Here is an 18,011-nt window from a genome sequence, read left to right as displayed (position 1 = left end):
AGGAGGATGTTCAGGAAAGCAGATGAGGAGGGAGAATGAGCACAAAGGAGTAGTTAAATTTAAAAAATGTGAGCAGTATTAAAATGTAAAATTTTATAAGAAATGAAAAATTGTGAGGCAAGGTAACATCTCTAAAAAAGTTACTGGGGAAAGCTGCAAGATATATATTTTTTTCCTATTAAGTAAATGAAATGCTGTAACATGATATAGAAAAAAATACCAAAGTGTGTGAAATGACCCATTTGATTGAGACAGTGTGCATTACCATCTTAGTGGTTCTGCAAGGCTGCTAAAAGGGCTCTTTGTGATTCAAGCTGGAGACAACTATGCTGAAATCCGAATATATAGACAGATAACCTTAATAAGTAACTTCTACCAGGAATACTCTTATGGAAGTCAGCAGAGATAATTGTGGCATGAGACTCCATATTGTGTAAGGATAATGCAGTCTGACTTATTAATCTGAAAAACTGCTGGTGACAGGAGCAGAACAGCCCAATCAGTATGGAACCAAAGATTATTCCCAAGAAATTCAGTTGTCATTGGTGACAAAGTAGCTAATCTAGATAGTTACTGTGAACATGACAGCTGTGGTAATAAATGACTGAATATTTGCTGAACTGTTGTTTATACATGAAATCTTGTTTTACAGTGATAGAAATCTCATCATTATAAACCCTGAGTAAGAGTACCTGTGTGAAAGAAGAGGACTGAAGACTAAACTTAATAAAATGTAGAAGTGACTGCTTGCTTGCCTCAGCAGGCTGAGGGTGGCTCTGCCATAGCACCCACATCTCCTTCTCTGATCTCGGACCCTACCTCCTGGGGGATCACCAGCAAAGGACCAGCCTGCAAGTCATGGGAGGCACACTTTGCTTCTGGGTGAGAGAGGCACTGAGTGTACCATATTGTCACAGGCATTGTGCACATATCCAGCAGGAATTGGTATGGAGCAGAGCAGGTGCCAAGGGCTAGCTGCAATTCTGGGCATTCAGCCAACTGTGTTAGCCCATTTCCTTTTGAGCAGTGGATATTTGGATGTTCCCATGATTGCTCATGGCAAGAACGAGCCAGCAGCTAATAAGGGTAGTGGTACATTCTTGCTGAGAAATAGCAAATGGTGAGGAATTTTGCAATGAAGGTTTTTCCTGGGGCACATCCATTTGTGAGCCAGCTCTGATATGGTGGGCATTTCCATGGCATTTCCTCCCATAAGTGGGCAGGAGGAGCTGTCATTGGTTCTCTGTGCACCAGACAAGTCTGTTAAATGTCAGGCAATCAGCAAAGACACTCCCCTCTGCTTTGCCACCCTGATATCAGCCAGGGACATCTGTTCACTGGCTCTGTTTGTGTAGGAATGTAGTTGTGTCCGTATGTTAGTGTTTGGAAAGTGTAGACTAATAAATTCTGATACATGTTAATAAATTTAATTTTTATAAATTTACATGTGCTTATGAGCTTGAGACCATCAAAGGTAGAGTTACATGGGAATGAATACTCTGCTAAAAACCTGGTAGAGGTCTTAGTGTCTGAATCTGTTCTGCCTTTTTTTAAGATGGAAAGGAAAGCATTTGACAGCATCCATGATGCAACATTTTTATAAGAGGCTATTTTGATAAATGAAGGTGGCAATTTTTTTTTTTGTGCTAAATAATGAGCATTTCCGTATTTTTTTACCTTCAGATACAAAAAAACACTGACACAATCGAGCTGGGATTTCTAAATGAACAGCATACATCAATTGAAATAAGATGTTTGTAGTGATGGAAAATTACCATTTTCATTGATGTTGAGGTGAAGTAGATTGCAGAGCTGTTTCACAGGAAATCTTTTGAGCACCATCATCATGGTGTTTATCTTCCACAGTTCAGAATATATTTTTGTCATTACTTTCAAAAAAGTACTTGAGAAGTCCCAAAATTTCAAAGGTAAATCAAAAAACCAGAAGATAATAATGAAAGAAAGCTCTTTTACTTGTTTTCCCTTGTTCATAGTATAAAAAGACATTGGTAGTAATTGTGGGGTGGCAAAGGGACATTGTTTCTAGCTGGGTTTCCTACAAAGTCCTTGTGGAAATGATCCCTTTTTTGAGTGTGTGCCTATATCATCCTGTATTTTTTTTTTGATTTTACTCACTTTGGGACAGGCTATTCTTCCTTTTTTTAATCTAGGGCAATTTCAGTAGTCCAGCTTTCAAAAGCAAACTTTCAAAAAGCTTCTCTGGAAGTGAGCTGCAGTACTGAGGTCAGAGGAATAGATCAGGGACAGGTAAAGGGACAGAAATCTTTTAACTAGGCACTGTTGAGAAGGAGAAATATCATTGAGAATATCTAAGCCCAGCAGATCAGAAATAGGTTCAGTTAGAACTGTTGATTAGTCCATTTTATTGTGTGAAAATATACAACTCTAAAGGTATATAGTCATATAATAGTCATATATATTTAGTACTAGAATAATCTGCCTATATATATATATACATATACATATATATGTATACACACACCTATATATCTCTGTATTTAAGGATATGAATGTGCGTGTATGTATGTATGTATAAATTTGACTGTAGAGCAAACATCGAGAATAGCTGATCTACTTAGTTTAAACTATACAAATCTACTGCATCTCAGTAATTGGGAAGGCAAAAAAGGGGAGATTATTTCATGACATGGAGCGGTGTGGCCGGTAGAGCATGCCCAGGCTAGATGACCAGCCTGTCTTCAGCCAATGGGGCGCTTCCCCAACTCGAAGCCGGGTACCGTGCCTAAGGCGATAATCTGCCTTGAGGACGTTGGCCGCTGACCTCCAACCCGCAGGAAAGAAGAGGCGTCTCTCAGGGTCTCGGTGTAATCGGGTTTATTAGGCCCCAGAGGGACCAAACACTCCCAATGAGTCCAGGGGATGAGAGCTGAGAGTCCCGAGGGGAGGAAAACCTCGGGTTATAAAGAAGGTGGGAGGGGAGGGGGGGTAACAAATCAGGAGAGAGAAGGGGAGGATACATTGAGGATTGACATAAGGACAAAACCAATCATTCATAACTAAAGGAGGGGCCCCAGCCCCTGAGCCAATCACCCGACACCCTGGCCAGAAGCTTCTGGAAAAAGAGGCAGGGGTGCCGAGTGACAGGCAGGCAACCGGGGGTGGAGAAGTAAAAGGATACATGCTGTAACCATGGAAGTTGGGGAGGGGTTTGGGGATTGACAGATAACTGAGTTAGGACAGGATCTTTTAACATGACAATGGGGGTGAACAGAACAAACTCAAAATGAACCACAACATCTCCCCCTTTTTTGTTTAAAAAGAAAAAAAGGACCAGCAGGCGCATAATGTAGTTTAAACTGAAGTTTGGGCCTGCTCCATTTCGCTTGAGCTCGGGCAGATGTCATCGGAGCCTTGGTGTTCCAAGGAGGCAGAATCCCAGTCCTCGCCGCTTTCTTCGGGGACTTCTACCCGGCTCACGTCTGGAATGGCTGTGGCTCTAGCGATAAGTCTTTTGACCTGCCCCCAGACAATGGAGCAGGCAACTAAAACAACAAATAAATCTAGGAGAGATGAAAGGATAGTTTTTAAAATGCACCCTGCCCAGCTTGACAGTCCCCATCCTTTGAAGAGGTCCCCCAGCCAGTCTGATGCCTGTTGTTTTATCTCATGGACGAGGCCTTGCATTTTGTCGATGGCCACCCTCACGTCCTCGGCCCGTGATGACAAGTTCAGGCAGCAGAGGCCCTCGAATTCCTCGCAGCGATGGTGCTCTAGTAGCAACAGGAAATCAATCGCTGCGCGATTTTGTAAAGTCGCCTTCCTCGTTATTTCCTCGTCTGTAAGGAGGTCCGAAAGCGTAGCTGACGTCAAATTGGCTTGCTTGACCACCCAACACTCTAGGCGGGCCAATTCGCCTAGAGACTTGGCCACTGACACCCAGGGTAAAAACAGGGTGATGGCTACAATTTTCGGCTTTGACCAATGTTCAATTTGGGAGTCGCAATGCGGATCGAGATCTTTAAGATCTCTTTTGGGACGGGTCAAATTCGGATGGACTCTTTTCAGTTTCCAATCACGAATTTGGGTCATGTTGGGGGTAAGCAGCGACAGCTGCCCTAAAGCACAGGGACCTCTGACCAGGCGAATGGGGATGCCTGCCCATGCTCGGTCTCCACAAATAAAAAAGATCCCCCGGGGTAGGGACAATGGCTTGCTGCCCAGGGTGGATGTGAGTGGTATTTTGACGGCCATCTGGCACCACTGGGCAGCCTCATATTCGGTTTTTGATGGCTTCAACCATGTGTACCTACTGTCCCAGGGGCAAGGGGCAAAATGAAACAAGAAACAAATGGGGGCGTTGGAGGACCCGAGCAGATCGAGTTCTGGAGGTTCGGAACTCAAAGGGACCAGCCCCTTGATCCCGTCCCTCCAGACATCCTGAACATTGACTGACGGGGAAAGGGTTCCGGACACAAGTGGGGCGAGGGTAAAGTTGAAAGGGGAGGGAAGCTCATTAGGGGAGAGAGGGATCCCCACGAGGCAGGACGACATCGGGTCCTCTGCTGATCCCATGTCTAAACAGATGTGCTCTTGGCCGAGGGCGTTTGCGAGGGTGCGCCAGACATTGGCCTTGGGCTGGGGGACGATCCACGGGCCCGCCGGTGGAGTGAGCGTCCCGAGGAGGATAGCTGTCAAGATGGTCATGACGTGGGTCAGGTTCATGCTTGCTGGGGAGCAACTGAAAGCAAACAAAAGAGGCAAGCATAAGAAATAAATCTGGATAAGGTCCTGCCCAAGGCAGGGAAAGGATTAGGGTTGGTCTGGCTCCATCCCTGGGAGCTTCCGCCACCGCCGCCAACAAGCCTCCTCGACCTGCCTCACCTCTTCTGCCCCTTGAACCTTCCCAGGGCAGAAGGGCCTGACCCATTTAGCTGGAATCCATCTCGGCCCTGAGGGTGTGGACACACAAGCGTATCCCCTCCCCCAGGTGACGAGATCAAAGGGCCCTTCCGTTTTCCAGGTCTCCGGATCTTTAATCAGAACCGGAGGCCTGGCCCTAGGCTGCAGCTGCTCATGTCTCCCGAAGTGTCTCGTAATGGGTGGGTTCAGATTTTCAAAGGAGCAATTTAGAAAATTAATGGTGAACAATGCCCTTGAGAGACGGATGTGGGGGGACTCCACCTTCACTGCCGTGCGTTGTTGGTCTAATACTCCTTTGAGGCTCTGGTGGGCCCTCTCCACCACGGCTTGGCCTGTCAGGGAATAGGGGATGCCGGTCTTGTGCTCTATTCCCCATTGCTGCAGGAAGCTACGCAGCTCCCTGGATTTATACGCTGGGCCGCTGTCTGTTTTGATCACCTTGGGGATGCCCAGGACAGCGAACGCCTGTACCAGATGTTTCTCACAGTCCGCTGCCCTTTCCCCTGTGTGGGCAGAGGCATAGACTGCGCCGGAGAAAGTATCCACAGATACATGGACAAACTGGAGTCAGCCAAATGAAGGGACGTGTGTCACATCCATCTGCCACACCTCGCAGCTGGATAGTCCTCGGGGGTTAGCTCCTAGAGGTATTGACGGGAGCTGGTGGGACTGGCACTGGGGACATGTAGCCACAATTGCCTTGGCCTGTTCGCGCGTAAAGTGAAATTGCCGAACAAGGCCAGGGGCGTTTTGATAGAACTGCTGGTGGCTGATCTTTGCTTGACTGAACAGATCAGGGAGCGGGGCCGCCTGAACTGGAGCGGCAAGGGCGTCGGCACGCCTGTTGCCCTCCGCAATGAACCCCGGCAAATCGGTATGTGACCTGACATGCATCACATAGAAAGGTTGCTCTCGGTGGGAGACTAAAGTTACGAGCTTGGAGAGCAAGTTAAACAAAGGAATGTTTGACACCTCTTGCAAAACAGCATTTTCTGCTCTGGATATGGGTATGGATATGGATACCTGCTACATATGCCAAATCAGTAACCAGATTAAATGGTTCAGAGAACCTCTCAAAAGCTCTGACAACAGCGTCCAACTCAGCAACTTGAGGTGAACCTTCTACCTCGGTGACATCTGCCTCCCACCGCTGAGTTTGAGGATCCTTCCAAGTCATGACTGACTTGTGGGATGCTCCAGACGCGTCTGTAAAAACTGTCAAAGCGTTTAGAGGGGTTCTACTCTGAATCCATTTTGTTGTTAAGGTAAATTGAACATCTTGATTAAATAATTTATGGGCCGGCTGATCTACTGCAATTTGGCCGGTGTAGCTATCCAAAGCTAGTTGGAGCATTTCACTAATCTCAAAAAGATGGTCAAACATTTTTCTTTTGAGATGGCCCGAGTCGAATTTAAGAGGAATGTGAATGCATTCAAAGTCACAACCTGCCAGCTCTCTGATCCGGGATCTTGCCTTTCGGATCAATTCTGCCACCAGCTCAGATGGCTGTGTCATCCTTTTGGACCTGTGGTGGCTGAGGAAAACCCACTCTATGATTAAGAGGGGATCCCCCGAGCCTCGGTCCTTGCCTTTGATTGTATGGTCCCACTGAAAAATCACCCCATGGAGGTGTGGCAGTTTATCTAAAATGATGAATTTAAATGGCAGGCCCGGCTGACATCTGTGGGCCTGCCTGGCCGAAATGGAATCTTGGATTTTCTCCAGCGCTGTCTGGGCCTCTGGGGTAAGGCACCTTGGAGAACTAAGCTCCTCTCCCCCTTTCAATAAATTGAAAAGGGGGACAAGGTCTTCAGTTGGGATACCTAGCCAAGGCCTTACCCAATTTAAGGACCCACACAGTTGGTGGACATCCGCCAGGTTCTTTATATTGGTTTTAATAGCCAATTTTTGTGTCACAATGGTCCGCTTTGTTATCTCCAGACCCAGGTATTTTCAAGGTGGTATCCGCTGAATCTTGTGCTGCTGTAGCTCGAACCCTGCAGCAACCAATGCATCGATTGTCAGGTCAAGCGTGTGGGTAAGTAGGTCATCGGTCGGAGCACAAATCAAGATATCATCCATATAATGGTGAATGATGGCATCTTTTGCGGCTGCACGAACTGGGGACAGCAAGGAAGCGACGTACCATTGGCAGATCACTGGGCTGCTCTTCACGCCTTGTGGAAGGACCCGCCAATGATAGCACTTGCTTGGGGCTTCACGGTTGATGGCAGGAACCGTGAAGGCAAAACGCGGAGCATCGTCCGGGTGCAAGGGAATTTGAAAGAAACAATCTTTTATGTCAATGACAGCCAGATTCCAATTTCGGGGGAGCATTGTAGGGGACGGCATCCCTGGTTGGAGAGGCCCCATATCAACAATGATGTTGTTAATTTGACGGAGGTCGTGAAGGAGCCGCCACTTGTCTTTGTTGGGTTTCTTGATGACAAACACCGGGGAGTTCCACTCGGACATGGTCTCCACCAGGTTGCCCTTCAGTAGCTACTCCTTGACGAGCTCGTTGAGCACCCCTAATTTTTGCTTGTTGAGCGGCCACTGCACTACCTGTACTGGTTTATCAGATTTCCAATTCAGCTTCCAGGTAGGGCGCTCTTCAGTGACCGCTGCCCGAAAAACCTGGGGAGTCGCTGGGAGGTCAATTCAGGCTCCCCACTGGGCAAGGAGGTCTCTCCCCAACAGGGTTCCGTGTAGTCTAACATGAATGGGCGTACTGAAGCCAATTGCCCATCCGGCCCCATAATTTGCACGGTGCTCCTGGATTGACGAGCCAATTGTAAGCCCCCGACACCTCGGATGTGACCCGACGCATCCTGCAATTCCCAATGTGACGGCCATTCCCATGAAGGAATGATCGTCACATCTGCCCCTGTGTCCAACAAGCCTCGAAGTGGCTTTTGCTCCCTCCCTTTCAAAAGTTGGCAGGTGATTCGCGGTCTTTCTTGCCCCAAGACTTGGGCCCAGGCTACTGTTGGGCCCTGGTTGTCGGATGGGGCAGACCCCGGGACCCAAGTCAGCTCAGGAACAGGAATTGCTTGCGCAATCACCTGTCCCTTGGGCAAGAACAAGGTGGGGTTGGACACAGTACAGCCCAATGGCGAACTGTCCCGGGTCTGATGTTAGGAGACCCGGGATAATGTTCACCTCTAATGGAGTGTGTTTTGTGTCTCCGACGACAATGTACTTACACTTGATCCGCCCCCAGTTTCCTGAGCACTCCGGGCAGACCGAGACCAGATGGAAATTGGAGTCTTGGAGATGAAGTGGCTCCGTGAGCTGCAGCCTGAAAGGCCTAGAGACAGAAGAGGTGGTCAGAATCGGTTTAGATTGGAGGCATAATAAACATGACAAGTCCGGTGTATTGGAGTCAGTCCGGTTGGCGGCAAACGGCGGTCTCTCTGTTCTCCCCTCCCTGCTGGATGTTATGAGGCCCGCCTTATTTCTGTCATTGCGCAGGGGGGAGCTGCGCTCGGAAACTAGTTTTTTGGCGAGGCCTTCCCCCGAAGCCCCTGCCCTCTCTTAAACTCATAAAACTCCCTCTGCAAGGGGCAATCGGGCATCCAGTGCCCTAGCTTCCACAAAGGTGGCATGAGGAAGCTTTTGCGGCGGAGGATCCGGAAGCAGGCGGGCGGCGCGATGTCTCCTGGAAGGCGTCGTCTGGTGGATCTCTGGCGGCGTTGACTCTGGGTGCTGGCTTGCTCCTCCTCTCGCATTCCCTGGCTGGTGACAACCTGACTTTCCAGGCACAGACTTCCAGCATGTCTTGCAGCGTGGGGGGGAGGGTGCATGGGCAGACTAAGGATGGTGTCCCGGCACGCAGCGTTGGCATTCGCGGACGCCACTTCCTTTAGGATGTGATCTTGGGCAACCTCACTCCCCACCTGCAGATCCACCGCCTTGCGTAGTCTTTCTACGAAGTCCATGAATGACTCATCGGTGCCCTGGAAAGTCTTGGAATACGAAAGGAGAGGAGCCGCCCCTGGCAATGCCAAGAACGCCTTCTCCACTGCCCTGGCCAACTCCCAGAGAGCCTCCAGGGGGATGGCACTCGCCTGCAGGTGCCCATCCACCCAGTTCCGTGTTCCCGGTCCCTAGGAGCTGATCTATGGAGAGGACATTCCCCATCGTGTCCAAGCCTGTGTGGGGCTGCTCCCACAACAAGGGGAGAGCTTCTGTCACCTCCCTCTTCCAGGCCCCTTCCCACATGACCCGCTCGGTGGGATTGAGCAGGCATGTGAAGAGGCGCCTAAGGTCAGAGGGGGTGATGTCAGCTTCCGATAGGGTGGCCTGTAACATTCCCTGTCTGCATGTCCTACCCTCCCCCTCTGGATGGTAAATGACCGGGGCCACAGATGGAACGGCAGCAGGCCCCAGCAGGCCCCGGTTCTCGGTTCCCCGTCTTCCCCCCCCCCCGCCCCCGGAACTCGAAGCCTGGGAACCGGAAGGGGGAGCATGGGAACCGGAAGAGAGGAGGGTAGGGGTGTGGCAGGGAACTTGGGCTGGGCGGTTAGGTGTTTGAGTGCCCACCCAGGAGGAGGAGTCAGGGGGCGGGACTTCTTACAACACAGGGGGAGGAGAAACAGGAGGTGGAAAGGGAGGAACCATGGATGGGAGGAGCTGTGGGAGGGACCGTTAAAGGGGAGGACTCGGAAAGGAAGGAGGAGGGACCAGGAGGGAGGAGGGACGAAGGGGTGGACCATTGGGAGGGGCCGGAAGGCAGGAAGGGGTTGGAACTTGGAACAAAGGGATTCTGGGAAGGAGAAGGAGATTTTCCTGCCTTGGCCACGAGGCTACCTCCATCTTGAGCTCCATGGGAGCCATCTTGGGGAGATGGAGGGAGCTGGGGGTGAACTGGGGGTTTTTTAACTGGGGACTTGGGGACTGGGGCAAGGGGGGAAGGAGAGAAGAGGAGCCCCTAAAAGTCTGGCCAGGACTCTTAGGGCGGGGGGGCCAAGGATTCCGAGAGGAGCCAGGGAACTGGTGAACACCCTGCGCCGGGCTGGTGCGAGCTGCTCCTTTCAGAATCCTGGTTTTGGGTTGAGAGGAAAGGGAAAGAGGGTTAGGGGCAGAGGTAAAGGTAGAAGACGAACTGGGGCACAAACTAAAACTAACAGAAGGCTTTCCTGAGTTCACACTCGCTTTCAGAATCATCCGAATTTGCCGAATCCAAAAAGCGAATTGGGAAAGCGAGGTATCTCCTGACCTAATCAAACTTAATAATCTGTTGTTCGCTTTCTGCCAAAAGGCAGGGTCTTCGATTAGGTCAGGAGAGACTTCAGGGAACTGGGAAAGCAACCAACGTACTAATTTTTTAACTTCAGATTTGTTAACTTGAAAACCCCCCCCAACAAGGATTCCCACAACTTGGTGATAAAGCCCCCTGTGGGCTGCCGAAAACTTTGCACCCATGTTTTAGATGTTAACAAACGGCAGCCGCTACAAAGCCCCCCCGTTCCAGTAAAGGCAGAAAGAAAAGAAATAAGGGAGCCACCCACCGGCCCCTGTCCAGAGAAAAGTAAAGAGAGAAACGGTGACAAAACACCGGAGAGAGAGGGACAGGGAGGGAAAAAGGAGAAAAACTCACAAAATCCGGCAGTGGCAAACAGAAAACTGGAACGCCGGGGGTCCTGCGGCCAAGACAACTCCTTGGTGGGTAGAGCTACCGTCTTGGATCCCCGGGGAGCGCCACCCCTAAAATGGGGTCTGCTCTACCCTGGTGTAGTTCCACGGCCAGAGGGATTCCATGAATCCCGTCCGTGGGGTCCGGCGAACGGCGTCCTTTGACGCTCTACTCACCGTCTCGGTGGCCAGGAGCAGTCCGGAGGGGCCCTACGTTGGGCACCAGAACTGGAGCGGTGTGGCCAGTAGAGCACGCCCAGGCTAGATGACCAGCCTGTCTCCAGCCAATGGGGCGCTTCCCCAACTCGAAGCTGGGTACTGCACCTAAGGCGATAATCTGCCTTGAGGATGTTGGCTGCTGAACTCCAGCCCGCAGGAAAGAAGAGGCGTCTCTCAGGGTCTCGGTGTAATCGGGTTTATTAGGCCCCAGAGGGACCAAACACTCCCAATGAATCCAGGGGATGAGAGCTGAGAGTCCCAAGGGGAGGAAAACCTCGGGTTATAAAGAAGGTGGGAGGGGAGGGGGGTAACAAATCAGGAGAGAGAAGGGAAGGATACATTGAGGATTGACATAAGGACAAAACCAATCATTCATAACTAAAGGAGGGGCCCTGGCCCCTGAGCCAATCACCCGACACCCTGGCCAGAAGCTTCTGGAAAAAGAGGCAGGGGTGCCGAGTGACAGGCAGGCAACTGGGGGTGGAGAAGTAAAAGGATACATGCTGTAACCATGGAAGTTGGGGAGGGGTTTGGGGATTGACAGATAACTGAGTTAGGACAGGTCGTTTTGACATGACAATGGGGGTGAACAGAACAAACACAAAATGAACCACAACAATGACAGCTAATGTTAGAGATTTTTTTCCTGATGTTCTAATTGCATGCGTAATAACCAGAAGATTCAGCTTGAAAATATTTACTAGACACTTCTGTGATTCATTAGTTCATCTTTAAACAATGCAATAGTACTCCCAGTTCTACTGCTTGCAGCCAAAATCTATTTTTTTTTAATTTGTTCTCAGGAAAGAGTAAAAACTTTCCTCCAACCCTTCCCTCATGTTTTCATGATTTAGAGGCCTGTAGCTTTGGCACAATTGAATAACTCAGTTGAAGTAATTATGAAAAATGCCCCTCCCTTAAAATTCTTTACACTAAATGTACAATTAAAGGAATCTCTTCTTGATTTCAGAACCCATCTGGGAGATTATTTGCTTCCTCCAAAACCCCATATTTCAGCTACTGGTCTTCTCAATCAAGTAAAAGGATAATTGCTTTAATGTCTTAGATGTCTCTCCTGCATAGGATAAAGCAAAGGAGAAAATTTGCATTTCTGATTAAGGGTGGATTTATGAACTTCTACCACAGCCTATATGTACTCCAAAGAAGACATATTTTACCTGATTACTCAGATTCCTTTTCTAAGAATAAACACAGTTACTTCAAAACTACAGAGATGTGTTAAATTGACGGGGGAGCAAGGGACAATATTTCATTTCAGAGTGTGTTAATGCATTTAATATTATATTTTTGAAACTAAAACAAAACATTTTAATATCTCAGAAATGTGATAAGACATCCCCCATCAGAATTATTTTATTTCTTTTTCTTTAAGAAAAGAAATAAATTAGAATGAAAATGTTTGATTTTGTTTTGCTTTACAAGATTAGAATTAGAATGAAAATGTGATTTTGTTTTGCTTTACAAGATTTCCCATGTACTGACAGATGACAGCAGGGCCCTATGCCACAGATCTAAAGGCATTGTTCTCTTATGCTCTGTGTAAATCTTACAAGTATTGTTTAAATCAAAATCTGGCTTTGTTTAACATGTTTTACTTTCTTCCCATAAACATAGACATAAAGTATAGAGTGAAACTCCTCTACTTAGGTATAAAGCTGCATGGGAAAGACTGTTGCTCTGCTTGTTTTTGCTGCATAGTAGGTGCAGTTTTACTTAATATAGCTCTGTTCCCATGAAATTCAAATATGTTATTGTTAGAAAACTCTCAAAATACTCGATTGTAGGATCTATCAGCTATCATGCATCTTCTCTAAATTAATTTCTTAGAAATGCAAAGGCTGTCTGAATTGTATGTTAATTTTAATTTGTTTTTAAAAAGCCTTTGGGTAACAGGCTTTTTCCTGGAACAATGTTTTACATTCTAGCTGGTTTTGAGGACTTTGAAAGAGAAATCTACTGAAAAATACCTAAATCTTCTGGAAAATGTGGAAAATACCTGAAAAGGCCTTTTTTAAGTCTCCGAAGCTTATCTGACTTACCAAGAGGCTTTGTGTTTGGAGAGAAAGAATGGTCTATGCTTTGGAGCTCACACGGAGAAAATTGTGGTTTGTTTTACAGTTATATCTTCTTCATCTGAAAATCATTGCAGGAGCTCGGTGTGATTATCAACAGTAGTGATGATGGACCTGCAGACCAGAAAAAGCTGTTTTTAATATACTCTTAATAATTAAAGCAGTTTGTAGGTTTTAGGGAATACTCTTCACATGAAACAAACCCAGTGAAAGCAGTGATTTTGATGCAGGTGGGCTTCACTAATTTAGTAAAATATATTTACTAGTATTGAAATAATGTAGCCTTTTTTTCCTTCTCTATTAGGTGTTTGGAACAACTTTATGGTGTCATGAGAGAAACGAAATCCTTTTTATTACACTTACATTAAGTTATCTGCAATTTTGGACTGAGAAAGTACCTAATGACTATTCAAGTTAAGATTAACATCTCAATTGAACAGTCCTCTAATGAAACAAACAAAAATATGAGTGTAGAAATAGAATTTACATAATTAAATCCAGGCAATGAGGACTGTAGAGGAAGGCTGAAGGCATACTTTCATGATCATTTGGTTGCATTGTATGTGATTTAAACATCTTTGCCTTCTTCAGAATGTCTTTAAACAAAACTCCAAACAGTTATTCTGGTTTTAGTAAGGGATCAAACACCAGAGTGTACCTTCCAAGAAGGAAATAGTAGATTGTGAAGTCTTTCTTGACGGTCCGAGCTCGCTTTCTGTAGAGATGTTTCCCCACACGCTGAAACCTGATAGCTTAGCTTTGCTTTAAGTATGTGCTTTAAACTAAAGCAGTTGGGGGAAAAAACAATAGTGATTCATGATAGTTAACAGAAAGCCTTCTAATTGTCAGTTTCAGGAAGGACTCTACTAGATGTTCTTTGTTTCTCTTTAAACGAGTGTTTTGTCCAGTTTGATGAATAAAATTTTTGTGAAAAGTCATTTTCATTCATCCTAGACATTCAGTATGGTGACTCATTGTCCATAAGCAGGCTGTTTAGCATTTTTCTCATTCTGTGTAAAATTAGGCAGTGAAAATAAAGTTAATGTATGTTAAGTGCCTCAGGCATATTCCAGTTCAGTGTTAACAAAAATTGGCACATGTTCAAAATATTTAGGGTCTATCGCTTTCAGTTGTTTTCATTTTAAATTAATGGCAAGAGTTTCTTTAAAAATGTAACATATTCTCATTTGAGGGGCTAATCAAGAAACTTCATGATATATGTACAGCAAGGATTGGAATAAAAATAAAAGTGGTTTATGTTCCAATCCACAGACATGTCTTAGATGGGTGCATGTGTCTCTGCAAAGATGAAGGGGGGACGTCATGTACATTGTCCATATTATGGACTGATTTTGTGAAATGCTGAACATGGAAAAACAGAAGGGTTTTAAGAAGTCCATCCACAGACATTAAAGACATTGATAGCAGACATAAGAGAGATCAAGGGAATGTATTTGAGGCTGGAGATGGAAGTGTTGAAAGAAATGTTATTTATTTTGAGGAGGAAGAATTATGTCTCAGGTTATGAAAGATCTTGCTTTAAAAAAACCCCCAGTGATTGTAGTACTCATAAAAATCTATCAGCAAGACAAATAAATAAGCATATTAATTGCTCTGGTTTATTGTGTAATTGTGGAGTGTGACTGCATTATGTTTAACTGCTGTCAAAGGCTAAAGTTTTCTGTTGTGCACAGGGCTTGACAACACCCACACTCTATTTAACATTCACTTTTGTTTCAAACTGAAATCCTATGTGCTGCATGAGCATTTGTCAGACTGTATTTATTGAGGTGAAAAAAAATCAATGAAAAAATCAGTGTGACCTTCCAAAGTGTCTAAATGCCTTTCACCCTCACAGCCAACAAGATAAGTCTCTTACTTTCTTTTGAAAATCAATGATTTTACTAGTTGAAATCATGTCTTTTGAAGACAGATGGGAAACGTCAATGGGAAATATATGGCTAAAAAACCAGAGAACAAAATACAGATTGAGCTGTAATGTACAGCTAGAACCAAAACTATTAAAAAAAATTATTTTTCTGATTTATGAGAAGCAGCTCACTGGTTACTTTATTTTTGCTCATAGCCAAATGACTAGTTGTATGCTAAAGCAGCTAGCAGAGTCAATGGACTACATCAGGGTTTGTGTTCAGTAAAAATTAATATGTCATCACTGTTGAGGTATACTCTGTGTAGTCTGTAAACACTGACAGGCCTTAAGTGTGAAAATATACCAGCCCATTCAAAATATAGTGAGTTTCTGTAGAAGCCTTTGCACTGTCTTTAGCTTTATTGTTTAATTACGAAAATGTTTTGAATAAAACAGTTGCATAAAAAATAGCACCTAAAAAAGATATCTCTGTAAGCAATGGCTTGTATGCGAGTGAGCCGTCTCCACAATTAGGGGCTGTACCTATATTGGTTATGATCTTGAATGCAGGTTGCTCAGAATGACAAATGTAATGATAATGGGTTGATTTTTGAAAACTTAGTCAATAACCCAATTTATTTCAATGCACATTTTTTCATGTGGAAAAATTAAAGTCTAGCAGACACTTAATCTTAAAAATCTTAGTTTTCAATACTGTCATCCTATTTATGGCTAAAAGCTCAATATGTAGAAATATTAAAATCCTGACTGGAAAATTAGTCTTATTTTGGTGACACACTGAATTTTTGGATCCAACATGTCCCTGAAAATGGCTAATTACTGCCAGTAACCAGTAGTTAGACTGTCATGGTAAAAGGAAAGAAAAGCCAATGGTACAATTTGCAGTTAGCAACCATTATTTATACTGTTACTACAGCAAAACAATTTTTTTGTTTAATTATATATTAAAAACATTTATTAGTAATTTAATTCATAATACTACTTATAGATTCTTTTTAAAGTTAAGCACACAGTAAAGATAGGTAAAGATAGGGCAAGTACATCATAAACTTCTTTCATTCTTTTTGCTTCTTAAATAAAAGAGGTTTTCTCTTCAGGTAGGGAAAAACCACTATGCTTTATCCAGCTGACAATACCAGTAAATATAATAAATACAATGGAGATTAATGGTATGAATTCTCATTTACTGTTCCATGGACTGCTACAGCAACATTTTGCATAGATAATATTCTGCTTTTTATGATTCATCACTACTTATAATGCCTATGGGAAAGTAGAGAATTTATGCAGCTTTTCCTACTGAAAACCCCATTCATAAAGATCTTAAAATTGAGCCTGTCTTTATAAACATCTGCTCTGCCTACAAATAGCATTTGAATAGATGGCATATAATTTTCAATGGTTTGAGTTTCACTTACTGATGTTGGAAGGTAAGGTCAGCTTGTTTCTTTCTGCACACCAATGCATGCCTTCATTTCTCTATCAAAATATATACTTCCTGAAAAAGCTGTTGCCACTTAACCACATTACTGCAGCCCTTAAGCACAAGGAACTTGCACATGAGACAAGCACTATGTTGAAGATTATGGGGATCTGTAGCTTGCAATTTAGCAGAACAAAAAATTTGTCAAGTTTGTCCATATTATTATTGTATTTAGAATATCCTTAAATACAATGATTCTTGGGCATGCAAAAAGCCAAGTGGTGGAACCAGTGTGGGGATATTTTTTCATTAAAATGTGATTGAAGATCTCCCTTTATATTTCATTCATACTTAATACTGCACATAACTTTTTCAGTGATCTCATTCTCTTCTGTATGCATGGCTCAGGACCAGTTCATGTTATTTATCAATGCCTTAGGTTGGATTGCTTTTAAATTGTTTCCAAAGGCAGAGAAAAATAGATAATTAGAGAGGAAAAAAAGATGGAAAAAGGTAAAGAAAACATATACGAAAGATTTATATATTCAATTTATCATAAAAGTTCAGAGATTTGAAACTAGTAAGGAATCTGACCCTAGTAGTACTATTTGCTTCCAATTTATGTATTTTTCATGGAAATAATGGGAAAACAACTTAGAAGAGGTGAGAGCAGGAGCACTTTATTCCTATAGCTATAGGAGAGATCACAGAGCAGCCGAACAACAGTCTCTTAAGTTTTTTTTATATTTTCATTAATGGCACAGATGAAGGGATCATCAGCAGATTTGCAGATCCCAAGATGAAGTGGTGCTGTTGACACTCCTGAAGGCTGGAATATCATCCAGAGAGACATGGACAAGCTCAACAGGTGGATCCATGTGAATCTCATGCAGTTTAACAAGACCGAGTGCAAGGTGCTGTCCCTGAGTCAGGGCAACCCCCAGTATCAACAAAGGCTGAGGGATGAAGAGATCAAGAGCAGCCTCGTGAGAAGATTCAAGAGTGCTGGTCAGAGATTGCTGCCTTCAACAACACCTCCATACTGGACTTGATCTAACACAGCTGCCTACTCCTCTGTGTTCTTTTTTATTTTTTTACCCTGAGATGATTTCTAACTTCTGGTTTGGGATCTTGTTTTCTTTTTGGAGGCATCCACATACAAATAGATACATCCCACTGAAACTGGTGTACCTTACTTACATGGTTTGGATGCCAAGGCACTCCATAAGTGCATTGTTTTACCTAAGCTGTTGTACCTTTTATGGGAAACTTACATACCTGAAGGTTTAGGAGGGTGGTATGACCACATCCAACATTCTGAGGTCCTTTTGGGATACTGGAATTTCTCCGAGTTATCTGGCTCTTGTTTGCACACATTTCAATTAGGGGACCCATTTTTCCTGGGTATTAGCTCTTCTCTCTGTTGCTGACATGTGTCTCCAACCCAACTCACACCAGGGCTTTAAAGAGAGAGAGACAGGAACCTTGGGAATGTGCTCCCCATCACAATGTCTGGCCCCAGCCCTCTGTGCCAGCCAGGCCAAGAGCACTGGCATGCCAAGAGGCTCCCATTGGAGGCTGCCAGCTGAGTTCCAATCTGACCTGCATCTCCCCATCTCAAAGGTTTCTGGGAGATTGCACCTCTCTCAGGAATAGCAGAGGCTTTCAGCAGGGACCAACCTCCAGCCAAGCAGGATGTAGGAGTCAAGCCATGGCATGATCTTCCACCCCAAAAGTAGGACAATTTGATTTAGATGAGTTCAGAGCAGGAACAGTTTACTGCTTTAGCAGAGACCACATAACCATCAGCACAACAGCCTCTGCTGATGTGGGCTCTGCCCAAAT

General features: G+C 44.9%; 1 protein-coding gene across 1 annotated transcript; it reads right to left on the bottom strand.

Annotated features, from left to right (window-relative positions):
• Window positions 1–2,662: 2,662 nt before the first annotated feature.
• LOC139589469 (uncharacterized) lies at window positions 2,663–8,234 on the bottom strand. Its single transcript, XM_071425926.1, has 2 exons — window positions 8,110–8,234; window positions 2,663–4,720 (listed from the first exon to the last, which is right to left on the bottom strand). The coding sequence occupies exon 2, from the start codon at window positions 4,702–4,704 to the stop codon at window positions 3,334–3,336; it is 1,371 nt and encodes a 456-aa protein (XP_071282027.1). The 5' UTR covers window positions 4,705–4,720; window positions 8,110–8,234; the 3' UTR covers window positions 2,663–3,333.
• Between the last annotated feature and the right edge of the window lie 9,777 nt (window positions 8,235–18,011).

The sequence above is a fragment of the Agelaius tricolor genome, unplaced genomic scaffold (assembly GCF_023055355.1).
Source record: "Agelaius tricolor isolate 1412-34295 unplaced genomic scaffold, bAgeTri1.0.p SCAF_4, whole genome shotgun sequence".
NCBI lineage: Eukaryota > Metazoa > Chordata > Aves > Passeriformes > Icteridae > Agelaius > Agelaius tricolor.
This window is presented reverse-complemented; position numbering and strand designations above follow the sequence as displayed.